The following is a 26,468-nucleotide window of genomic DNA, read 5'->3' on the forward strand; positions in this document are numbered from 1 at the left end:
GGAAGGCCCTCTATGAGGTGGATTGATTCAATGACTGGGATAATCGGGATGGGAGTGTCAGAGACAGTGTGAATGGCACAGGACAGAGCAGAGTACAGGGCTGCTGTACATAGATTCGCTATGAGTCGCAAGCGACTCGATGGCGCATAACAACAACAACAACGATGATGGTGCTGCCTTTGCCTACTGGCCTAGTGATGAGGATTTTTGTTTTCTTGAAGTTGAATTATAATCCATATTGAAAGCTGTAGGTGATCTTCTTCAGCAATTGCTGCAAGTCTTCACTTTCTGTAAGTTGTGTCATCTGCATAACACAGGCTGCTGCCGAGTCTTTTTTCAATCCTGACTTCATATTATTTTTTTATGTTATCTCGCTTCTCAAATTATTCATTTAACACAAAGACTGAATAGAAACGGAGAAAGGATACACTCTGATGCACAATTTTACTGATTTTAAACTACGCAATGTTTCCTTGTTCTGTTGCGAGAAGTGCTTCTTGGCCTAGGTAAAGGTTTTTTATGAACACAATTAAGTATTCTGGGATTCCCAACGTTAGCCATGATTTTTCATCCTGTAACAGTCAACTGTCTTTGCAAAGTCAACAAAATATCAGTGAACATCTTTGTTATTTTCTGCTTTCAGCCAGGATTCATCTCAGATCAGCAATGAGCTCCCTTATACCATGGCCTCTTGAATCCAGCTTAAATTTCTGGAAGTAACCTGCTGATGTAATAATGTTCCAGCTGTTCTAGAACAATCTTCAGTAAGATCTGACTTGTATATGATATTGCTCAATATTTTATACTTTCTATTGGATTTTTTTTTTAACAGGAAGAAATATGGATCTCTTCCCATCAGCTTGTGAGGTAGTTGTCTTCCAAATTTCTGAGCATAGCCTAGTGAGCATGTCCAGAGCTGCATCCACTTGTTCAAACACTTCAATTGGTATTTCATCAATTCTAAGGGCTTTATTTTTTGCCAATACATTTAGTATAGTTTGAACTTTATCTTTTAATACCACTGGTTCTTGAACATACTCTACTTCCTGAAATGGTTCAGTGTTGACCAATTCTCTTTGGTACAGTGACTCTGTCTATTCCTTCTACCTTCTCTTTTTTTGGTGAGAAAATTCTTATTTAGAATTAGCCAGATGGACTCAGTTTATTTGATCTCAATTTTGTTGGCAACATCCATAGCAAGTTGAACTTAGGCCTTCTTCTCTCCATGAGGCCTAATCAAGGTGTTGACTTTGGCCACATTAATGTCATAGAGCTTCTTTACAGCTTGTTTGATTTGGTGCTTATTGGCCTTCTTGACATCCACAATGAACACAAGTGTGTTGTTATCTTCTATCTTCTTTACGGCTGACTCAGGTGTCAGGGGAATCTTGCTGATAGCATAGTGGTCAAGTTTGTTTCTCCTAGGGGCACTTTTCTGGGGATACTTGGGTGGCCTTTGGAGTTTCAGTGTCTTAGACCACCGGAAGGTGGGTGACATGGTGATCTTCTTTTTTTTTGCGGCTGTGGATGCCCTACAGGACTTCCTTCTAGGCCTTTAATGTCTTCGCTTTGGCTTCAGTTTTGGGAGGGGCAGGAACTTCCTTCTTCACTTTCAGCACCATCTTCATAGAAAGGCTTCTTCTATCTTCTTTTGATGTTTTTGCATCATTCAAAATTTTGCCCATAGAATCTTTTAGTGTTGCAACTAGAGGCTTGAATTTGTTCTTCAGTTCTTTCAGCTTGAGAAAATGCTGTGGGCTCTTCTCTTTTTAACTCCTGATCTTTGCAAATTTTGTTACATGTTTTTGAGTTGCTCTCTGAAATCTTCTGTTCATCAGAAAGTTGTTTTTGTTGTTATGTGTTGTTGAGTTAGAACCAACCCATAGTTGACCCTCTGATGGGTTTTCAAGGGTTGTAAATAGCACAGGAGGAGACTGTTCATGTTCCTCCCTTAGAGTAACTGGTGGTCTCAAACAGTGTGCCTTTAGGTTAGCAGGGCAGTTCCGTACCATGTGGCAGTCAGAAAGGTTAGTGCCTTGAAAATTCTATAGAGCAATTCTACTTTTCATCTGTAGGGTCAGTATCAGTCAGAGTCAACTCAATGACAAATAGCAACAACTAAGGGGCAGTCTACTTATAGTGAGTGGAAAAGCTATCAATAAAGAAGACATCCTGTCCTCATTTTACAGAAACTAGAGTATAGAACTGTAGGGTACTGGGCTTACTATTTAGAATCACTTTTGTAGGCCATTGCCCTTGACTTGGACCCATGGCTGTAAGGAAACATACAAATAGGCTGTGTTAGTCTATGGACATGTTTCCCCATTCCACCAGGTTTACAATGAACAGGGTCAGCAGGAGAAATTCTACCAGCAAGGAAGAAGATGAAGAGAACACACTTCATGTCCTTGGGGTAAGAGATTCCTGCACCAGTCAGAACTATATGAGAGTGGCACTGAGACAGAGTTGACCTGGGACTCCTGACCAATGAAGCCAGAGTCAGAGGCCTTCAACCAGGCTTAGTGGAAGACTGGAGAAGGGGGCCGACTCCTTAACTGGCAGGACTAAGAGAGCTTTGTAACACCAGCCTAAAGCTGAAAGGTTGAATGCTGAAGGAAGACCCTGGCAGCACAATTCAGAAGTTATTCTGACTGAGAAACTGTGTCCATTTGGTAACCTGTTCATCTCCCTAATAAACCCCATAACAGTGAGTATGGTTCTGTGAAGGTATTACAATGGATTCTGGACCCAATAGGGAGTAATACTGGTACTGGAATTAGCAGAAGTGCGTGCAGAAAGATGGGGGAATGTCTGACCTCATGGGAATTAATTTTATATCTTTTATGTTCTTGATACATGAGAGAGACGTCATGTTTGGGAGGGAGGAGACAGTGCAAGAGAGGAAGATGCTCGATGAGATGGACTGATTCATTGACTGGGGAAATGGCGGTAGGTGTGTCAGACATTAAGATCGGCACAGAATAGAGCAGGTTTTAGGGCTATTGTACACAGGGTTGCGCAACTGGATGGCACATGATAACACCACCACATGTTCTTTTTTTTTTTTTCACATGTTCTTGAGAGGGACAGTTCTCTTGATGGAGTTAGGAGAGGTCTCGCTTAGCCATCCTTATGTTTCCTGTCACTCTCTTCACAAGAACCCTGCAAAGATAATTAACTTCCCAAATGCGATATTGCTCACTTATGGTGGACAGTGTTTGGTAGAGATCTCTGATGAAAACAAGCTTGGAAGCAGGAGTGGCATCCACTTCCAATATCGCTTGCCTCCAGAAACCCTATGAGCTCAGAGAAATGAGGAAAGTCATACAAGTGTTTAGGTCTCCTGTTCATAGGGTCGCTATGAGTAGCCTATGACTCGATGGCACTTAGCACCAAGAGTCCGTAGTGAGGTGCACTGCTAAACCAAAGGTTGCACATCTCTAATAGTTCAAATCCACCAATGCCTCCACTGGAAAAAAGATGGGTAGTCTCTTCCTATTATAATTTAAAGCCTCAGAAATCCAGTGGAGGATCAGAATGTTTAGGAAAAGATTCAACGACAGTGAGATTTACCTACTAAATATTGCCTCCTTCTATAAGCTAGTGGACTAGTGGTAAGGAGCTGTACTGCTAACCCAAAGGCAAATAGTTCAAACCAATCAGCTGCTCTGAAGAATAAAGATAGCACCTTCCTCTTGTATAATTTAAAACCTCTGTAAATCCCCTGAAGGGTGAGCTATGGGTTTGTTCCAACTTGACAGCATATAACAACAGTAAAAACACTACCACCAAAATAATGTTAGTGGTTCAAGAGATTACTCCAGAAGAGTAACTCTAAGAATCTGTGTGAAATTCTTGTAATAATTACAAAACCAGGTAATATGCCTTTTACCATGTGTAGGCACTATTTTAAGGATGCCTGGTGGCACAGTAGTTCAGTTTTCAGCTGCTAACCAAAAGGCTTGCGGTTCAAATCCACCAGCAGCTCTATGAAAAGACCTAGTCAGAGGCTCCCATAAAGAGTACAGCCTATGCTCTGGTCTCTCTTTAGATCATATAAATCTTCCATCTTACACTAAAGATATCCATGGAGAGGAACAATCATGAGTTCCTAACCAATTTTTCAAAGCTTTGGGTTTACAAGGCTGTAAAAGAAAAAGAAAAATTATAATAGCCTAGAACAGACTATGGGGCAGTTCCATTCTGTCCTATGTGGTCATTATGAGTCAGAATCAACTCTACAGCACCCAATAACAACAAAGACTGTATTAAGTGTTTGATATGAACCAACTCTTTATTGCTTATCAAATTCCAGGTCAGTAGGTATTGCAACTACCTCATTCTGTAGATGAGGAAACTGGTTTTGGAGTCAATACATCTACTAAAGCTAGGGTTGGGTCAGTTTGGGTACACCTGTCTGTGATTATCTGCTTCCTGACATTTCCTCTCAGACTCTAGGCCTTGAGAGATACAAACTTAAAGCAGAATATTTTCAAGATAGTAAAAAATTTTAGAAACACAAACCAAGCTCATTTTCTGTCATTTGTCAATCATAGTCTCCCCATTTAAAGAGATTAGATAACATCTGTTCTTTTTCATTTCATCTAATATAGATCAGTACCTGCTACGTTGTCCCCGGTGGCACTGTGTTTCACGTTGGACTGCTACCTGAAAGGTGGTCTGAACTATCAGTCACTCCAAGAGAAAAAGAAAGGCAGTCTCCTCCCAAAGGAAATCCTACAGGGCAGTTCTCCTCAGTCTGGTGAAGTTGTTATGAAGTGGAATTGACTTTAAAGGTGGTACATTTTTTGCTCGTTTGTTTTTATTTCAGGCAAGGAGCCCTGATGCTCAATAGTTAAGCATCTGGCTATTAATCAAAATGCTGCTCACATGAATGTATCCACAGGACAAAGACTGGCCATCTAGTTGCCTGAAGATGACAACCTTGAAAACTTTATGGGATCAACTCTACTCTGTTATTCATGTGGGGTCGCTGAGTCAGAATCAATTCAACAGAACATAATGACATATTCCAGGAACATATCCACCAACTTCTCACTCATCAACACAGGAACTAAAAGTCAAGTAGTTGTGTGAAAGCAGTATTATTAGAGGGCTGAGGAATACAGTTCATCTTTAGTATCTTTTTCAATTTCCAACTCTCCCCCTGTATTGCTTACCACTCAACAGGTACCTCTTGTGAATGGCATGACAGATCTCCCTCTCTCATTATGCCTTCCATACAGGCCTCAGGAAGCTGTGAATAGTGGTGAATAGTGGTAGGAGTGAAATGTTGACCACTCTCTGCCACCTCTTCATGCCAGTCTTGGGTGAGAACTTTGCCCATCCTTTGTCCTCCCTGGCCCAGTAGCTTCCTTTCCATTTCCCAGCACCTTCAAGTCCTTGATTGGCTTTCTCCTGTCTGCCTTTGACCTCCAATTGTCCTACCACCATCCAATACCCTCCAGGGCCTGACTGACACTTGTGAATGAATAAGAGGTTTGTCATGGCTAGTCGGCCAAAGCCCCTTGTGAGGTTCTATTGTTACCAGGACCTTTGACTTATAATTTAGAACGGCCTTCAGGTGTCCCAGGCAGAACCACTGGATGATCTAGGAATTTTTTCAAAGATGTTGTAAATGTAAAATATCGATAATAAAATAATCATTGAGAGAATATCAGTTGTTTAAGCCTCTTTCATAGCACAACATAGTTAAATCTAATCAAGGGAAAAGTTAAGTCTAAGATAAATTCATACAAGGTTTTGCTTTTAGACAATTCATATTCGAACGTTTCCTGTACCTTTTTTTTCAATTCCACGCTGATGGCATTGGCCTCTTTCAGGTAAACAGCATTGCCCCAGAGTAAGTCCCTTAATGAAGTGAACTGGTGAGACTTCCATTTCCGGAAGGCCCACTGGGCCAACTCAAATTCATGCTGTGTCCAAGGAACTGAAAGAGCAAAGGAAGCACATTTAATGGTGAGCTCATAACTACGCTGAAATGACATCCTTCCTTCACCTTCTCTGTCTTAGCAAGTGAAATATTTTCCAGTTTTTCTCCTTTCAGCTGCTTTTATTCTTTTCTTTTTACACATTCATTGACTTTGTTTGATATTATGAAAGCAGATACACATCTCAGAAAAAAAATTCTAAAAAAAAATTCTGCTTATTTAGAAAGAAAGTAATTTCACTTCCTCTTTTCATGCTGCATGACTTCAATACCTTTTTTCTTTCTAGTAAAGGGGATATAAGAGACTAACAGGATATATTTCACTTAGAAATTTAAAAATAAAGAGTTATCAAATTATAAGTTCTTTCAAAAGTTAATGTGCAGTCGAAATGACTGAGTGGTGGTAAAATGAATGTTCAGTAATATACTAATGACATTAACTAACAACGAAAAATCTACTTCAGCTAAGAAATTTCAGAAAAGGTAAGGCATGCAGGCATGACTAAGCAATGCCATTAGAAATCTGTTAGAGATGGCTTCGAAGTACACTGAAGAACCATAAAGTTCTAGTCGGGCAATCTCTGATATAAATGATAACCCAGGAAATAAAACTACCTTAACAAAGATTAATTTTTGTTATATACTAATTGGTAACAGATATATAGACTTGATTTGTCTAAGAATATGTGACACTGTCCTAGGTATTTATAATGATGTTTGTAAGGCTGAAGCTTTGGGCTCAGAGATCTTGTGACTACAGAATGCTTTCAACTCTGTTCACAACTCACAGAGCAGAGACTGTGTTCTTGGCACTGAGCACTGTAAAAATAATCTCTAGATTGGCTCAATAACATAAGAAAATGGCAGAGCTAATTATGAGCAATCCAGGTTTGATCACAAAGGACAAATCTAAGAGTCAAATACATGAAAAGTTTTAGCCTCTTAAGTATCACCTTCTTCCTCCTCTTCTTCCTCTTCAGTTGTTTCTGCAGCAAGGGATCGAGTTTCAACTTGCTTCTGCAAGGCCTGCAATTTACTCTCATAATCCTGAATGAAAAAAAGGAGATAACATGTAGGAGAGAGAGGAAATAAGAGGAAAGAAAAGGAGAGAGGAAAAGAGTATTGAGAGAAGTAAAGCAAACAAACAGATGACAAACAGCAATAAAAGGACAGAAACCCAAAAAATCCTGTAAAGTACATAAGATAGCTTGAAATGGGGAAAATGTGAAAAAAAAAATTTAACTGTATTTTCTCTTCTTCAACTTGCCTATTTTGAGCTATTATTTCGAGCTAGGGGAATTTTGAGTGAAAAGTGGCCCCATCTCTCTCCCCAAAATAACTCCTGTGTCCCTTAAAATATACTTAAGTATTAGTTTACTTATCAATGTATTTGACAGAACAACAGCACTGAAAAGGATTAAGTTCATCAGTGTCATCAAGTCTTAATTATCTGTCTGGATGAGGATTTTAGATAGAAAAGATCCTACAGGTGAAAAGTTACTACTTTTGCAGCTATAAGAAGAGTTTAGCCATTTATGTAAGTGCTAGCTACAGTACTACTGGAATTAAAATAACAGCTATTCCAATTATCTTTTAAAATATCTTATTTTTTAAGTATTACCACAGGAAGCAAAAAATGGTTCTTGGGTCTGAAAATAAAACAACAAACCCAAAACACTCCTTATTTTTTTTTCTTTATAAAACACAAATATCCATATGACATATAATCTATATATGTATATTTATGTAGCATATTACATATGTGCAATTAAAATTTTATGATAGAGAAACATTAGTTAAAAACATCTAAAAGGATTTCTGAGTATAGGGAGATAATTTAAACAAGGTTGAAAACTACTGATCTACTTAAATGGAATTTCACTGTCACACATGCATTTTGAGAGTTGACTAAAAAAAAAGTTCTTTTTCCCTAACTTAAAAGAGTTTTCTTAAAAATAAAGAGACATGAAGTCTAAAGTTAAGCTATCTTCTTTAAAAAAAAAAATTAGGCCACTGTCCAGAGTGAATGAATGGTTTAAAAGTTTGTTTCCAATTTACTTAGCTGTATTTCTATTTCTATATAAATGTGCATGATTTATAAATAAGGAAAAAATCTTAATACATATCATCTAAAATACTGTAGAAACAAATCTGGATAGTGACTGGGAATAATTTCTTCATCTTTCCACCTTGACTTTGAAAAAAAAAAGTGTAAGCCAGATTTACTAATCTTTCTCTTAGAAGCAGTAGCAACATGTTCTAAGGGATGCACAATTTGATGAATGTTAAAGGAAATAAAGCAAGTAAGGGTAAGGAAAAAGAACACCCCTTCACATAATTAAATACCCAATCCCAGCATAAGCACAGCATTTTAAAATATACTGCTTGGGTTTCCTGCTTTCTTTGGTTCTTTAAGAGTAACCCAATTACAGGCTGTCATGTTGAAATATGACCACTCGTTCTGTTTTCAAGTAGAGCTCTCCAAGTCACAAATCAAACATCCTATGCATTAACAAGCACCACTGAAAGCCTCTGTAGTGGCCAATTCTATCACAAAAGGTGCTCCAGAAGGCAATACTGAGAAGGATGCAAATATTCCCTGACTCTGGTCCTTCCCTCTCACAAAGGAAACACTCTCTGTATTGAGGCTGACAGTGACCAAGGGTCAAAGAGGCTTTTATGAAATACCTAAGCACACTTCTTAGGAGTCTATGTGCTGTGACACACACACACAAAAAATTAAACTAGCACTATGGAATATGAAGGGCTTGGCTTTTGGTCCTAACTCTCATTAGCCTCAGAATCCTGGAAAAGGAGAATTATCTCAAAATCTCACTTTCATCTCTAAAATAAAAATTTAAAGATAAAAATCTTAGCTGCCTACAACTCAGGATTGCTGGTAAGAACAACTGCTGAACCATTTAGGAGAATATATGTTTTTATTTTAAAAAATTATTAATCTTTAATAATGATGATGATGATGATGGTGATGAGTGTGTACCACCAAATCTGACTGGTACAGGAGGAGATTGCCTCTCTTCCAGCAGAGCATCTGGTGGATGCAAATCGCGTACCTCTGGGATTGCAGTGCAGCTTCTTACCACTAGGCCACTAGAGATCCCTTAAGACTGCTTTCCAAGTATCACTGCTGACTAAAAGCAACCTGGACTCACTGGGAAAAGAATGGATTCTGAATATGAAGCAAGAGGAAGACAAAATATATCTGGAACATCTTGTGCCAAAAAAGCAAGGGAATGCTCATAAGGGAACAAAATGCTGAGATGGGACTATTTCAGACAGACACAAGCTCTTACTGGCCATAGAAACTGTCACACACAAAAAAACCACCCCAGAATATAATAACTAAAAAGAACTCATGAGTTCACCGTGATAATGGAGAGAAAATGCGATTCTCTTTACAGAGAAAACACTGCCAATAAGTGCAAAAAAGAATAAAAACTAGGAAACACCATACTGCAATCCTCACCAGGCAAGGATTAATAATAAATAAAAGTTAAAACAATGGGGCAAGAGATGAATGGGAAATAGCATCTCAAAGGGCTCTCCCCATATAGTTCGAAGGCTGCATCTATCTGGTGGTTTTCATTCACAAGCAGATATGGGAGAGAAAGATGGCTAATCTTCTCCTGTGCCATTTATAGCGCTGAGGGCTAGTGGCAAAGCAGTTATGCTGCCAACTCAAAGGTAGGCAGTTTGAATCCACAAACTGCTCAAGGGAAGAAGCTGGGCAATCTCCTCTCATGCAATTTACAGCCTCTGAAACCCATTTGCACGGTCAGTGACACGTGGGTTCTGACTTAGTGGAAATGAATGTTTGAAATATGTACCACTGTAGTGCATAATCTACTGAAGCTATGCTCGGATGTTTAACTTTTTGATATATTGTCCAAAATTCTGTTATACAGTAGGGGTTAAAAAAAAATGAAAACTTAAAAAAAAAAAAAGAGGTATTTGGGGAGCTCAGGTGGCCTAATGGCAAGAAGCTGCACTGCAATCTCAGAGGTATGTGGTTTGAATCCACCAGATGCCTTACTCTAGAAGGAGGGGCAATCTCCTCCTGTACCAACCAGAGCTGATTTGACGGTACACACACAAAATTATAAAATAAAAAAATTTAAAAAAAGGTATTTGATTTATGTCAGAATTGACATGACAAAGTCTACAGAACTCTAAGTCAGAGATTACTTATCTACTGTGTGAGGTAATTTTAGCAAAGCGACTGACTCGTGAAAAAGAATGTTATATTTCATTCTGAGGATCCCTTCAAGAATATGGTCAAACTATCAGTGAAAACAAATTCTCCAAAGTTCTAGTAAGCTTTTGTAGAAATAATAATGGCATAAAAAGATTTCCCCACAACCCAATGTACCCAGAAGCTTTAACTGCATTTTGACCAGACTGTCTATGAGCATTATAGACCAGAATCATTTCTTAAACTGGCTCTGCTCCATCAAAAGTGGCTGCAGCTTCCACTAGGACAAGGTTGTGTTAACCACAAAATTTCCAAGTGTTGGATTTTCCTACAAGAAATGGATGGAGAGATTCTGACTCCACTACTACTGTTCTGGTCACATAGTAAAAGAGTTTTCTGTGAAAATTAGGATAATTATGGCAAGCACACTAAAAAAAACCTTTTTAATTAGCAGCCTTTTATGTTGATAAAAAGTCCTAATTAAAGTCTATCCATATTTTAAAAAGGCACAGAATTGGCTAGTACCTCATCTAAAAGGCGCGCTCACACCACTCACCCTTATTTTAAGCTTACTAGGGTGCAAGAAACTATGCTTAATGTTAAACTTGGACTATCCCAATTTCCTCAGTAACTGTATAAAGATGATACCTTTGTTACCTCTGTGTTAAAAAGGAAGAAAAGGCTTGAAGTAATTTTCTATTGATCATAGAATGAACAAATGATGAAAATGGGATTTGAATCAAGACAGCTGAAACTTCAGGGTATGTGCTTTTTAGCCATCTTCCAATTCACTAATTCAATGACCACTTTCTCCCTCCTATTATATGCCAGTGCTGGGTATACAGTGGTCAATCAAAGTTCTCCTGGTGAGAAAAGAGAAGATACGCAGTAAGCAAAGACAGTGTGCATTATGGTTTCAGTAGCCAGATGTACTGTGAAAAAAGAAATGTAGATATTAAGGAGTGTGGGGAAAGTACGAGAAGATGACTTTTAGATAAGACGGTTATAGAAAGCCTTTCAGGAAAACCCGAAGTTAAACATGCTATATGGGGGAGGTGGGGCTTGCAAGGGGCAAGTTAATAATAAAGTACAACTAAAGCAAATGCAAAGATCTTCAGATGACAAGAAGGCTGGTGTGTTTAATGAAAAGCAAGGAAACATGGGTAGAATGAAGAAGCAGGAATGGCAGATGCAATTGAGAAGCAGTGGGTCAGAGGCAGGATACAGGAAGGATTGTGCACTTGATTCTATGGGAAAGCACTGGAGGGTTTAGAGGTGGGAGTAACGGGTAGTATGGGATTTAGAAATAATACTCACTGGTGGCTTAGTGGTAAGGAATTGCACTGCCAACCCAAAGACATGCAGTTCAAATCCACCAGTTGCTCTTCGGGAGAAGGATGGGGATTCTCCTCCCATGCAATTTACCAGCTCTGAACACCTGCTCGAGGGTCACCTAACAGTTGGTTCTGACTTGATGGCACTGTACAGAATACCTGAAGGACTTGTGGGGGACTGTGCAAGCAGCAAGGAGTGCAGCAGAAGAGGGTGGCTTAGATCAAGTGACAGCATCAACGACGGAGAAAAGATGAGAATTGGGATCAACTCTCCAGGCAAACGAAATCAGACCTGTTAATCTGATTAAAGAAAAAAGGAAAACCCTGAGGAGAACTCTTGGATTTTTGGCTTGAACAATTAGTGATATCATTCAATGGAGAAATAAAGTAAAAAACAAGCTGAGAGGAGGCAGAGTTAAGAGTTCCCATTTAGGTATTTTAAATATGAGATGCCTAATAGCGATGTTTAAGTAGTTGATGTCAGTTTGAAGAGTGAGGTGTACCTGATCTAAGCCATGTTCTTCACAATCACTTGCTATGTGTCTGAGAGCTAGCTGGACAAGAAATAAGGATTACAAAATCTATGTCTTCGAGTTATGGTGTTGGAGAGAAGTACTGAATATCCATCCAATGGACTCATCAAGGATGGTGAGGTGTCATCTCACATTGTGCATGATGCTAGGAATATTCGTTAGAGAAGGACATCACGCTAGGAAAGCTGGTCTGGAAAAGAGGCAAAAACCCTCCATGAGATGGACTGACACAGTGACTGCTGCAATGGGATCAAGTATGTCAGAGATGCAGAGGACGGTACAGGCAAGGACAGGGTTCAGATCTGCTGTTTATAGGATCAGTAGGGGTCGTACCTGACTCGAGAGCACATACCAGTAACATCAGTTACATGAATGTCAGCTCAGGTAAAGTAGTGGCTTGCAGGTGGATGACCTAAGACTCTACCCCGTTCCTCAACTTACTAGCTGTGTGGCTCTGGGAAAAAACAAATGCAATTAGCTGCTTTGAGCCTCACTATCCTCATATGAAAAATGAGAAAAATAAATTACATGCCTCACAAAAGAGGAGTGGTGGTGTGAGAATTCAGAGTTGCATGTAAAAGTTAGATTATTACTCACTGCCACTAAGTCACAGACCCAGAGCTGACCCTCCATTGGGTCTCTGAGGGTGTAAATCGCATGGGAGGATTGCTCATCTTTACCCCATGGAGCAAAAAGTGGATCCAAACTGCCAGAATGCTGTGGCCTTTGCGCTAGCAGCACAACTCTACAGACAAGGCCACCAGAGCGCTCTTTTTTAAATGATGGTTTAAGTGAAAGTTTACAAAGCAAAAGTTAACTGGTGCACAATTAAATGCAGAATACACCCGAGTTAGCAGTGTTTTCATCACCATCAGTTTAATAACCAAGGTAAAGTCATGTAACTGTCTGAATCCTCCAGGGAGAATGGTTGCACATATAGTAGTAGTTGCCAAGGTCTGAGGCCAGAAGGGATCAAGGAGCAGCCAGACAAGTAGGAGGAAAATTAGACAAATACAGGTTTATTGGAGCCAAGAGAACTAAGTATTTCAAACACGGAGAACAAGCAACTATGCCAGACACTTGGGAGAGAGTTACTAAGATGGGACTGAGAACCACCCCTGGACTTACTCACCATGGGGATGTTTGGTGATCCTGTTAAAAGTGACTTCAAAAGCATAGCAGGAACAAAGTGTGACTAGTGAGTTCCAGCAAGAATGGGTTAAATTATAAAGGCAAACTGGAAGGTGGACAAAGTAGAAAACTTTCTCAGAGTTATTTCTTTAAAAAGAAGAACATGGCAGTGCAACGGGCCCTGTTTTGTTAAATGCCATCGAGTCAACTGCAACTCATATGAACATGGGGTCTAGGGTTGTTTTTTTTAAAATTGGAGAAATGAAACCATATTTGTGTGATGACAGGAATAATCCAGAAACAAGGAAAGTGGTGATGTCAAAGGTACACAAAGTCCTTCAGAAGTGTCTGGGGTAGGAAACAGAGTGGGAAACAGAGCATGTGAGCCCAGATGTAAAGGAGGAGCTCAGCATGATGGAAAAGATTCCAGTTTTGAGAATGTGCACAAGCCTTGAGGTGGGAGCAAACCTGACACTCTCAAGGAATCGAAGGCCACAATGCTTGGGGTGTGACAGTGTTTAAGAGATGCAGTCAGAGGCAGGCAAGAGGCCAGACCCCTAAGCTTTGTAGGCGTAGATATGATTTATGCTTTTAAAGTTTACAATATTTTAAAAGGCTGCTACTGGTGGCTGTACAGAGAGTGGATTATAGGACTCAAGAAAAAATTATATAAATAAAAATATATGGGAGACAAGTTAGGAGGCTACTGAAGAACGAAAGGTGAGAGGTGTGGTATAATTAGAAAGGTCATCTTGGAGGAGGTGGTATTTTCAGTAAAATCAGTATCTCCATTCTGGGTTTTCTGGTTAGGCTGAGTCTGACAGTTTAGTGTTTATTAGATGTTTTTGTTAATAAAACTGTTCCTCTTTTAATAGCAGGTAATTAGCAAGTAATAACTGGGAGATTTTTCACACCCAAACTACCATCTCGCTTTTGTCAACACCTGAGAGCCCTGGTGGCACAGTGGTTAAGTGTTCAACTACTAACTGAATACATGAGCAGCTGTTCCACAGGAGAAAGCATGTACTCTGCCTCCTTGAAAGTTTACAACCATAGAAACCTTATAGGTTTCTTACAGAACCTCACAGGGTCATTAAAAGTTGCAATTCCACTAGATGACAAGGGGCTTGGTCAAGTTTGGGTTTTGAACTGGTTCTTTCCCACCAACAGCACTGCAGGCACACTCTCCCATCTTAGTCCTCCATGGGTCCCGTAACATTTATTCTTAGATTCCAATAGCTCCCATTTTCTCTGTGTTTCAATCCTCTCAAATTACTTTCTTTTCCTAGTATGATTCAAACAATCAACTTCATCACCCTTTGGGTCAAAGACAAAAGGTTTTGTTCCCTAAACAAAGTGATTTTGCTGGTTCAATGCTGAATAACTGGTACAAATCTTTGCCCTTCTCTGTTTCCATCTGGAAAACCTTCATTTCTTAGTTGACTAATACAACAATTTCCTAACTGGGGTACTTGGCCCCAAACTTCCTTCCCTCCTACCTATCCTCCATCATTTGGATACTGCAAACTTTGTTTTGTGTGTGTTGACTCCTATGAGATATTAATAAAGTTTCTAAAGTTGCAATCTGTTTAAAATAACTAGCTTCCATCCAGCTCAAGACCAGCCACTCAGCATCTCATGTTCATGCCTTGTCTCCTACACCCTCTTGTTTTCTCACCCCCTTTTCCACAGACACCTAGCGGTCTGGCCACCCCAAATTACTGAATTCCCTGGCCAATGTATCACTCTTGCTATCTTCTACATCAAGGACTAATTACCTGCTATTTCCTTTTATTGACATGTTTCCTTCCCCACCCCTTGCCATTCTTCACTTGGATAAATTTCCAGTTGTACTTTAGGACCCCACTCTTGGCTCAGGGTGTCTTTCTTCAAAAACTCCTCCTTACTCTTCTCTTAGGTGGATGACTCACATCTCATGTTTACTACTATCACTGCACATTAGTATCGTATTTCAGTTGTTTGTGTCATTCTATAAACATGACCTCTTGGTAACTTTCCCAACAGTCTCTCCAATAGAAGAGAAATACAAAGTACAACAAAGAAAAGGTCGGATGTCTGAAACAATCCAAGCATAAAATTTCTTTAAAGTTCTAAATTTCCTATTAAAAACTCATTTTCATTTTTCAGTTTGTACCAAATGCACAAATATGTTGTTTTTCCAATATTAAAAAAAAAGTCTGTACTTAAAAAAGAGTGATAATCTACTCCAGAAAAATATCTTACTTTATCCTGTTACCTTTCGTGTACACTGGGTGGAGAAAATCAGAGGTTAAAGAAGAAAAGGCAAGCCATACTGTTTAGTTATAAAAATATTTTAAAAAATAATGTTTCTATTCATATTGAAGTAAGTATAGGGAGTGCTGGTAGCTTAGTGGAAAGGAGATGTGCTGCCAACTCAAAGGCATTTGGTTTGAATCCACCAGATGCTCCATGGGAAAAAGGTGGCAATCTCCTCCCGTGTGGTTTACTGCCTCTGATAACCTCCTAGATAAGCTATGGGTTGGTTCTGACTCCACAGTACTTAATGTATTACTTCAACTTCAAATCAAGACTATATAACAAAAAAAAATTTAAAACATAGCTTAAGGTAAATTCAAAGATAACAGAAAGTGATAGCTTCATCTCATATTTGAAAGAGGTTTTATTTATGTGAAATGAAGCATAAAGCAGGGCTTTAAAAGCCCATTTAAAGACAGAATTTCACTAAACAGAGCAAAGGCAAAAGTTGTAACTTATCAACTTCAGATCTTTAAATACACATATATAAATTCTGGGCTTGTACTCATGTTCAGATGAAATATGAATAACAGCCAAAGGCCAGGTTTAACCAGCCATACCATTTCCCTTTCTTCCCTCCTCCCCCAGCAGAGAGAAATCACACTCTTAAATAATGACTTCAGCTTTTATTGAGTAAGGAGACTTTATTTTTGAACATTACAAACTAACTCTCCCCTTTCTGAAAAGGCAGATTTTACACTCAAGGCAATCTTCAAGGACTGTGTTTTTTTGTTTTTTTTTTTAAAAAAAAAGAAACCAGAGTTGAAGTAGCGGATGAAGACGTCCACAGTTTGTTAACAATAAGATTCACAATTTATTTTTACAGTATTAATGGGAGGAAAACCAGTACATTCCATAACCTAAGGCGGTTCAAACTGAGTATCTAGAGCAGATTCTAAAATGGGCAATTATGAAGACTGCTCATAACGAAGAATCTGCTGCTAACATTATAGAACAAATTCTTAGCTTGCATTGCTCTTAAGGCTTCTTCATCAAGCACACCAGGCAGCTGCTCCTCCTCCCAGTCTTTTGCACAAATAATTAAGGCAAGTCTACAAATGACCAGTAAGGCACAGGGCACAGCAGCTGACCACAGAAAAACTCTGTAACTTCCTGGAGTTTGGGAGCCTTCAATGCAACCAGCAGAGTGACAAATTCAGTGTTTTGTTTTGTTTTTTTTCAGTACCAACCTGCCTCTAAGGTATGTAAGGTCACTTCAAGTCACTTCAATGTAATAAATGATTCCCATTCATTGCATGAAACAGTGAAAGAAGAAACCATTCACAGTACTAATAGTTAGAAGCAAGAACAGAGAAGGAAGCCCTTTGGTTTAGTCTTGTTAGAGAAAAGAGTATCATACTGTTTGTAAAGCTATACCAATGACCTCGGACTCCTCTACATTCCCATAATTTTCACTAGATTATTACATAATTTCTGACACTTGTCTTTCCCATTTTTTCTATGATAAGAGCTCTGAATACTCCAACATTATAATAATGATTTAAAAGTGATTAATTCTCTTAGATCTTATAGTATTTAGGCTTAGAGAGAGACTATCTCAGAACAATCCTGACTATACCTAAGTTCATAAAAGCATGGCACTACTGATTTAGTAACAAAGTCAGTTAAGCCATTTTATTCACAGTTATTTTATAAGGTAAACATGTGCCCTGAAATACGAGAAAGCACGTACGTGGCAATCGATCAATTCTTGACTAATTTCTTCCTGGCTATCTCTAAAATAAAGGGCTCCTTTAAATCTAAACCCTTCAGTAAATCTGAGGCACCTGGATCAGTGGAAGAAACAAAAATAAACAACTAATTCTTTAGACTATCACTATAGATGTAGTAGTCTTTATGACAATCCACGTTTGTAAATGAAAGTATTCTAGAACTCTTCATTCTACCTAGAAAGTAATTCACTCCATTGTTTAATAGGAAAGGGAGGCTCCTGCTCATCATGAAATTTAAAAGTTACCCTAAAAATGAGAACATTTGGTGTACCCTATCATCCTATGCTGGGAAGATAAAAGTCCACGTATGCTAGAGAGTGGAAAGCTACAAAATATTGCTAATATGAGAAAATAATTTTTTTTAAAAAGGAAGGAATAACTATCTACATCTAAAGAATAATAAGAAAAGGAGACATTCGGGGTTTACACAAGAACACATTGAAGTGACTAATGTGAAGTAACCTAGTGAAGACATTCAAATCATATGGCACAGGAGATTGTCATCTCAGTTAAATAATGCCATTACAAACAGCATTCACTTATGCATAATCCGCCATAAAACCTTAAAGAGTAGGACTGTTCTAGCTACGAAAGCAAAAATATCCCTCAAAGTTTTTCTTTTTCTTCTTCAAAAGGAGGAAAGTTAACTGTAAGTAAATTTCTGTGCATTAAGAAAGCATTTTTTCTTCAAGCAAGGAAGCAAATACTGTAATTAAAAATATCATGCCCTACAAGCACATACACACAAAAATAGTGCCTACAAGCACCAACAACAACAAAAAAAGCATCACCACACAATCAGCATTTTTAAGGCTTCCTTGAATGCTAACTGCTGTACTGGTGGCAATTTTTCACCATCTAGTAGACAAGTCTTTGACAGATGACTCTGACTTGGGATTCTTCTACAATGTGAAGCCAGGCAATTTCAGACATCTTTGCTCTTGATATTACTTCTTTTAAAAGTTTCTGGCAATTCAAGAGGTGGGACGGATGTAGAAGACTACTCTTTTCTTTCCATTAAAGTCCATCTGTTTTACTGGATTTTTCAGCGAGGCAAACTGAGACCATAACACAGTAAAATGAGGTATTGATATAAAATGTTCATCAGAACAGCACTTTCTTTGCTGAGTATCTGTGAGCATACAACTGTTAATTAAAATTATAGTTTAGTATGCATCATCTTTATTCCAAACCCAACCAGAGTTGGTTGGCTTGTGGTTTTTTGTTTTTTAATTTATTTCATCATTTACTGAAAAAAAGCAGCACACAGCCACTGGCTGTAGCCATCTCCCCCCTGCCCTTGCCTCCACTCTCTCTTCAGCAAATAACCTCCTTACTTCTATATGCAGCCTAAAGCACTTAAGCAAATATTTTGCAGGTATGTCACTTGGCAAGATTTTGGTGACTAGTTCAATACGTGTGTGTGTCCATGCTGAAATAACACGCTGAATTTCAAAATGAAAATCACAAACAGTAACCCAGACACAATGCTAATTTGAGATTTTGGTATTACCAAATTTTATACATATATTGAGGACATTTAAAAGAAAATATACTGAATCAGTTCTATGTAAGATATAGGAGGATAAGATGATATTTGTGGACAATGCAAAGCTGTGCACTATGAAGTCTGTTAGCAGACACTTACTTAGTTCTGCCTTATGAAAACTTCAATTATATTTAAAAAACAGAACAGACTTGGACGAGAGTCCAAAGCTGTATCCACACAGCTGCATGTTATTTTTTAAACCAATGTTTAACATTTATGGGGACATTTCTCCTACATTTCAAATCTTCTTTTTAAATGTCTACATAAACTCAGAGGCACACCTTCCTGGATATCAAATCCATTTATCTTTTTAAAAACATAACTTACACCAAAAGAAGATAAGTTGTGTAAGTAAGGATATTGATGATCTAGGCACCAAGAAGGGAGAAAAGTGTCAGAAAAACAAGAGACCTCAATTTTTCCAAAATTCCAAAAACTACCGTAAATACGGTATACAAGCAAAAGAGACGTGTTGACACATTTTACCAATGCTTTAACAGTATTAAAACCAATTAACATTGGTAGGAATACAATTGTACAATCATAATGTAAATAACAAGAAACTCAAGGCCAAGGGTAGAATCAAGGTAAATCTCACATGCATTAACATTGCCCGTTCTCTCCACTAAGATTTCAAGCTTGTCCAGTAACTTATACTGTGGTTTCTCGACCAGCTTTGAGATTGGGGGCCGAAAACTGTCGCCTCATCCGAGGAGGTGTCACAAACTGGTTCGAGTGGTTGGTTCTGTCAGTCTGTTTCTGACAGGAACTGGGTGCATTGCCCTCTAACTGACCTCCAGTATTATAATTACAGTAAGGCTGGCGGTGCTGATGGATATGGCGCTTCGCCTGGAAAGTCTGCAGATCAGCGGGAGTGTGGCCACTGTGGGAGTTTAACGATTCTGATGAGGGAGCTACCTGACAGCGCACACTCTTGGGTTGGCCATTATTGAGGGAATTGCTTCTCCAGCGTAACTGAGGTGGTGGTGGTTGATTATGAATGTGCTGTTTGCTCACTTGGATGTGATCTGGATTTCTCAGGACCTGAGAACCTGATGGTGACAGAGGATCCTTAGAAGTTGCTCTACCTCCTTTCTCCTGGCTTTCCTCTTTAATCGTTTTCCTGCCTTCTTCATCTTTTGGAATTCTAAGTTCTATCACCTCATCTTCTGTGATGATGATGTGTGTGCCAGGACTCCAAGAGTTTCTGTGTTTAGGGTTGCTTTTAAATGGGAATCGGGGCTTCCGATTTTCAGGAGGGATGAATCTATGTGGGACATTTTGTCGACGAAGCTGCTTAGTTATCTCCTGCTGTTGGAGGTTCTTAAACCGGATTTGCTCTTGTCTCATCCAGCGCAGTCGTCCACGTCTGAAAGCTGGGTCCCCATTCATCAGCTGGGAAACACGTTCTTCTTTCTCAAGTTGCATAAGTTCTGCTTGGCTCGCATCATTCTCAGACTTGCTGCCGACACCAGCACAAATAGGCTCCTTCAATTTGAGGTTTCCTTGGGTTTTCTGTTCCTGAGATCCAATTAGTGGCAATACTTTCTCCATTTTTAGCATTTTGTTTCTTAAGACTTTTATCTCCTCATCTTTCATGTTATTTTGCTTTTTGACTTCTTGTAAAATATCTTCCAGCTTGTCTATGTGGACTTTCAGGTCATCTACGTCAGTTCCACCTTTACCACTGGCCATCATATCTTCAATCTTCTCATCCCCAACACCAACAGTGTCCCAGACATCCCTGGCCACTGCTCGCCAGGAGTCCCGCTCATTGGGATCCTTCTTCCCATACATGGCACAAAGCTCTTTCATCTTAACAATGGCCAAGGCTTCAATCTCCTGCCGGCTGTGTCTAAAATCGTTGAGGGCAACCTCATAGCAAATCTCTTTTACAGCCTGAATCTTGAGATCTGAGATGGTGACCCACTTGGAATCTTTACTTAGACGTCGTCTTTGGGGGATCTGATACATTTTAATCGGTTCTCGTTTTTTCCCACTGCTGGGGAGGCCACATTTTTTAACAATGGTTTGCAACTTGCTGGGAGGGAGCTTTTCTCTCAGGGAAGTAATCAGTTTCCAGCTTTCTTCACACGATCGCTTGTCAGAATCATCCCCGCTATCAGAATCCGCGTCCTTTGAAAAAACAAAATCAAAAATGGCCCCAAAATAACCAAAATTAAAATATAAAAAATGAAAGTCAAATTGAAGGCAAGCAAAAAGGTATAACCAAATTTAAAACCAAAACAAAAAAGCTAAAAAAAAAAAAATACCCAAACAAAAACAAAGCCCTAAATGTTCTGAAGTCTTTTTAAGACATATGTATCTATAGATTACTATTCATATATAGTTTTGTTTGATTATTTACTTAGCATCCTTAATCCGGATTTCTACTTTCTAGTTGATGTGATAAAATCTCCAATATTTAAGGGAGATTTAACTTTGACTCTAAGGACATATGAAAATAACAATTGTATGAAATGATGTTTCCATAAGTCAAGAAAATTATCTAATCCTATGATCCAGACATGCTAAAAACCCATGCAACCACTTCCCCACATTTGCCTTGGTTATTGCTGTTGCTTCTTCCAGAAACTCTTTGCCCCATAAGTGAGCACAGATGCCATACAAAAATGTGACGAGCAGGCAGATTAACAAAGGTTAGTAAGGCTGGAGGACGCCAAGGTTTTATTTAGCTTTACTAAAACAGAGTAGCCCTGGAAAAAAGTTAAAAGATGAGAAAGTAGAAAAAGAAGCAGTCAACAAGAATGATGTTAAAAGTGCTATGAGAATCCCTATTGGCAGACCAGGTAAGGTTCTTATCAAACAGTATTCCCCTCCCCCAACCCCCAGAAGCCAAATGGGTTTTCAAACTAGACTTTCTGGAACATAAAATGGATTTGCTATTTTCTTGTGTCACATCAAACCAATCCTTTTTATATGTAAAATTTGTGATCCAAAGAACAAAGAAATAAAATTCTTATAGTGGGTCTAGTGTTTCTCACACACTGACTTTAAAATACTTCTCCTCTTAAGTATTAAGAACTAAACTGCCAGAACAAAACTAAAACTAAGCAAATATACTTTTACTCAGGATCATTTAAAATCCTCCAGAAATATTTTAATAAGTATAACTTAAAGATGCTTTCTTTTTATGAAAATCCATGATATACCCAGCTATTTGGGGAACATCCCTTGAAGTGAAAAATCTTAGCAACATCTAAAAACACAAAGATGATATTCTGCTTATGTAAAGTGGATCCATATTACAGCGCATCTCTGTCTTTGTTTCTCTTTTGTACTTCTAGCCCCTTTTTCAGTAAGTGAAATAACTTCACTCAGGCCAAAAAGAGAACCCTGACTTCAAAACAGTTAGTTTTAAGGGATATTTGGATAAAAACCAGTTGTTCTTAACTAACTCAATGAGCAAATCTTGGTAACATGGATCTAAATGAAAACAAAATCTGATTTAGAATTTCACAAATGAGTAAGACCAAGGAAGAATTTCTATTCAGGGAATAAAATCCACTTGGAAAATACACCTGAAAAAAATGCCCCTTACCATAGTCTAGTAAATGAATATACTGTTAATTAATAGTTTCTCTTATTTGGATGTCATCACCAAAAGTAATTATAATTGTTCCTTGTTGTTTAGGGTTTTTTTTTTAAAGGTGGCTAGGGGAGGAGGATTGAAACTTAAATTGTATCTTGCTTTCTAGACCAAAGATATGCACAGTTACTTTCTAGGGAACAGAAAAATGACTTTTGACAATATTCTAGCCTCTAAATGTGATGCTGCTGCTACTGATTAGTCACCATCAGAGTGACAGATTATTCTTTCACAGTTAAAAAAAGTTTATTATTCAAGTACATATTTAAAAATTTAATAATAAAGCAGATAAATTTAAACTTACAGACTTTGTATTATTTTTGTCTTTTTGTTTTTAGTTAAAAATAGCAGAATGTTTATTCTTAAGTGATAAAAACAATTACATTACTATTAAAGAAAAAAAAAGTCATGTCTACCCCAAGAAGACTTTCTTGTAAATATGCATAAAGTGAGTTTCTCAGAATATAAACTCTGATTCTTCTTATACAACTGACAGCTACAGCTTCTTTTTCCTAGCTTTTTTTTAATGCTTCTTAAGATTGCTTAAGGATTAAATAAATTTGTCATTGTTTAGGAAGTGACCAATATTCTAGTAACTGTTCTAATATCATGGTTGAGTGACAAAAATGATGCATTTAAACTTCAAAAAAGCATGTATAAATTTAAGTATAAACTCAAACGAAATCACATAGCTATATTTCTTTTTAAAAAATATGACTGCATTCTTACAAGTCAATCATATCCATATATATAAAAATATAAAAATACAAAAATACACACATACTGACCATAATATTAAAAACTCTGTATGCAAATGTTATTTACCAAGATACTATATAACTCCTATGTTTAAAAAAGAAAAATCATGTATATAAAAGCATGTATATGTGTGTATGTGTATATATGTGTGTGTGTGTATAAAAAATACTTATATATTCCACGTTTAAAAAAACCAAGTTCACTGATATAGCACATTCATATCATTAAATTATCCTCCTGTTTTCATTAAATATCAAATGCAAAAGGGTCTCCTGAAAAGACTCAGTAAGGAGCTTATTCAGATAAGAAGAGAGAAGATAGCCTAACAACATGTATCAAAAGGCAAGCACAGGAAGGATCACATCTATAATATAGATCATTAAGTAGAAAGGAACATTTATTTGGCAGCCTTACTCTGTGATATATTTAGAGAACTATAATAATATAAAAGTTATAGACCTCAATTCTATTTTTTAATTGTGTTTATGAGCCAAAAATAATTGTGGATAATAAATATTAAGCACACATTTATTGAAGAACAATTTCTTTGTATCTTTTTAATGTTTACCCATAAGGAACATTTTGAAGCATGTTTGTTGGCTGACCACTAAGAGGTCATAAAATACATTTTCCAATCAGGCTACAGCATTAGAACTATCAATTCCTCTGAGAACAAGAAATTTATGTGGAATAGACAGTTGTCATGGAAGAAAAGTACCTTTCCTGATTTAAAGGGTTGCTCTTACAAGCTGCTCTGTCTCTTGCTTTTAGGTACACAAAGTAACTAATAAACAGAACCTGATTATTTACAGACTAAGAATGCTCTCTGGCAACTTAAGTCTGTCTTAGAGAAATTTACCCTCTCTTTACTTTATGGTATTTTTATTGTAGGCCACAAAACAATCACTAGTTACCGGTTATGGAGTATGCTATATATCATTCTTTTTTCAAATTTCGTTACTGAAAGTGTGGTCCAGGATCAGCTGCATTAACATCACCTGAGAGCTTATTAGAAATGCAGAAACTCAGGTCCACTTTAGACCTGCCAAATCCCTAACTGCATATTAAAAAGATTTGCAAGTGATTGAAAAGCACTGCTCTGACAGACCATCAAGAAAAGTTACAAAATCTAAGTTTACATTTGAGACATAATAGGTGTTTAAGGGTACAACAATTTTAGCTCTGGTTTCTTCAACTAAAATGTTGAAGACAAAATTATTAATTTTATTTACATTTTCATCTACAGAAGACAGTTGTTTCAAAAACAACTAGGGATCAAAAACAATGATGAATGTTAAAGGTCTCTGTACCTTATGAAAGCACTATACAAGATACTACCGTCAAAAGAAATGTAGCTTCATTATACCTGTCCTAGTTTGATCTCTCACAGACCATCAGAGGCATGCTATTATACATTATTAAGATAAAAGGCTCCTTCTTCACGGCTCACAAACCTTTCAAGCCCCTAATCACACTGTAGCTAAATCATCTTTCTGTTTCCATTACAAACTAAATACAAAGTAGACCTCCTAAGGAGACTCTATCTTCCACACTACCATTATCTTGTTCCAAACACTTGATTTAAACTTTACAATTCATTCTCTCTCTCTCTTTTTTTTGGCTTTGTATAATTTCTAAGATAATAAACTACTAGTTTAACTGTTAAGCTTGAGAACCAAGTTGTCGTGAAAAAGGCTGCTGTCTTTGACTTTTCTGGCCCATTTAGCAATTGCCCTTCTTTTCCCAAGCACAGAGTGTCTGTAAGGCTGTAGTTTCCATGCTATATTTCATGCTAAAGGTAGAAGCCAGGGCACTAGCAATCTCTTTAATACTAACTACTCTCAAAAGAAGACCATAAATACTAAAAAATGAAAAATTTCTAAACTCTACTCATAGCATCCTAAGGTTAGTTCCACTTTCACACATCAAATGAACACAGAGAAGCTTCTTACAACTAGAATTTAGTTAACCAAAATCAGTTGACTTTAAAAATCGAACTAATGAGTCAACTTATTTACTCATGAGATTTAGCATCTATTGAGCCTAGGAAATTAACATCATAAAAACGTAAAAGCTATTGGCATCATAGATGTGACCTTAAACTGACTTTTCAACTGTTCACCAAATCCTTTTCTCAACGCCTAGAAATTAGAACATCCTCTCATATCTGAATTGGTTATATAGCCCAAGCTTGCCTGTCACCACACATGCCGGTAAGAACCTAATTGAGAATTCAGACTCCATGCAGGGGAACAGAAAAGGGTTAACACATGCAACTGTGCAGCAACATTTTTCAGACACAGTTTAACTTAAAAGAAAAAACAACAAACAACCCACCCAGCACAATACCCAAGTCAGCCCAAGAGCAGAGAATTAGTACTATGAGGTGATCAGAAACAAAACCAAGGCAAACGCCCATCAAATGAAAAATTCAGAGTCCTTATCTTTAAAGAATTACTACTGATGCAAATTCAGAAAACACTATCACAAGGCAAAGGCTGTATTAGAGAAGCTCCCACTATTTCTTGGAAAAGCACTTGGTTTTGACAGGAAAAAGATTTGACTTTAAGACATAAAAGGCACATAATGGTACCTTTAAGGGGAGTTCTTCAGGCCCAAGGCTACCAGGAGATGTGATTTTGTTCTCCATTAAGGAAATGAAAGGCTAGTGTGTGGGATCAATGAGAGTTTGGATAAGCACTGGTCAAGTGCTCATTGGTGCACAAGGAAATGCATGAGAGCAAGCTGCCCCTTTCCTAATAAATAGTTAGCAAGGTCAGGAAGGACTCCTACCAGTCTCTGCTGCTCCAAGAGAAGATCTGCTTCTTCCTTCTCCTTTTTGTAAAGGATCTCCATTTCCTGTAACCTAGAAGGAAAGAAAACAGACAGGGAAGAATAAATTCTGCACTACCTAAGCTGTTTAACAAATACTATCATGTGTTTTAAAAGTCACAGCCATGTAGACTGTAGAATATGTGCACATTACCTTTTTTCCATCTCCTGTTTCATATCAATTCCTTGTTTTTCTAGAAGCTCTCTCTGAGCAAATGTCCAGTCCACAGGCTCAGAGGGGGTCTCGGCAGAAGGTGTTTTCTCTCGTTCAGCCCGTGCTTGCTCCGGGTGGTTAAAGCGAAAAACATGATTTTTACCCATGATGATACGGTTTCCTAAACAAGACAAAAATGTTGTTGTTTGTTGTTATGTGCCGTCGAGTCGCCTGCGACTCATAGCGACCCTATGTACAACAGCCCTAAACTCCGCTCTGTCCTGTGCCAAACGCCCTGTCTCTGACACTCCCTTCCCAATTATCCCAGTCACTGAATCAATCCACCTCATAGAGGGCCTTCCTCTCCTGCGC

At 38.0% G+C, this 26,468-nt stretch overlaps 1 protein-coding gene across 2 annotated transcripts in view; it reads right to left on the reverse strand.

Annotated features, from left to right (window-relative positions):
* The window catches only part of KIF1B (kinesin family member 1B), a 201,412-nt gene that overhangs the window by 57,785 nt on the left and 117,159 nt on the right, over window positions 1–26,468 (reverse strand). Inside the window, exons 19-22 of one of the 2 annotated variants that reach the window (XM_006885766.1) lie at window positions 26,097–26,277; window positions 25,904–25,976; window positions 6,904–6,997; window positions 5,802–5,950 (exon numbers count right to left, since the gene is read on the reverse strand). In XM_006885766.1, coding sequence (XP_006885828.1) covers window positions 5,802–5,950; window positions 6,904–6,997; window positions 25,904–25,976; window positions 26,097–26,277 — 497 coding nt within the window. Of the gene's footprint in view, window positions 1–5,801; window positions 5,951–6,903; window positions 6,998–19,392; window positions 20,878–25,903; window positions 25,977–26,096; window positions 26,278–26,468 lie in introns of those variants that run through there. The other variant, XM_006885767.1, reaches the window with a different exon arrangement.

Source organism: Elephantulus edwardii, unplaced genomic scaffold (genome assembly GCF_000299155.1).
Source record: "Elephantulus edwardii isolate Elephantulus edwardi_28Jun2011 unplaced genomic scaffold, EleEdw1.0 scaffold00045, whole genome shotgun sequence".
Lineage (NCBI taxonomy): Eukaryota > Metazoa > Chordata > Mammalia > Macroscelidea > Macroscelididae > Elephantulus > Elephantulus edwardii.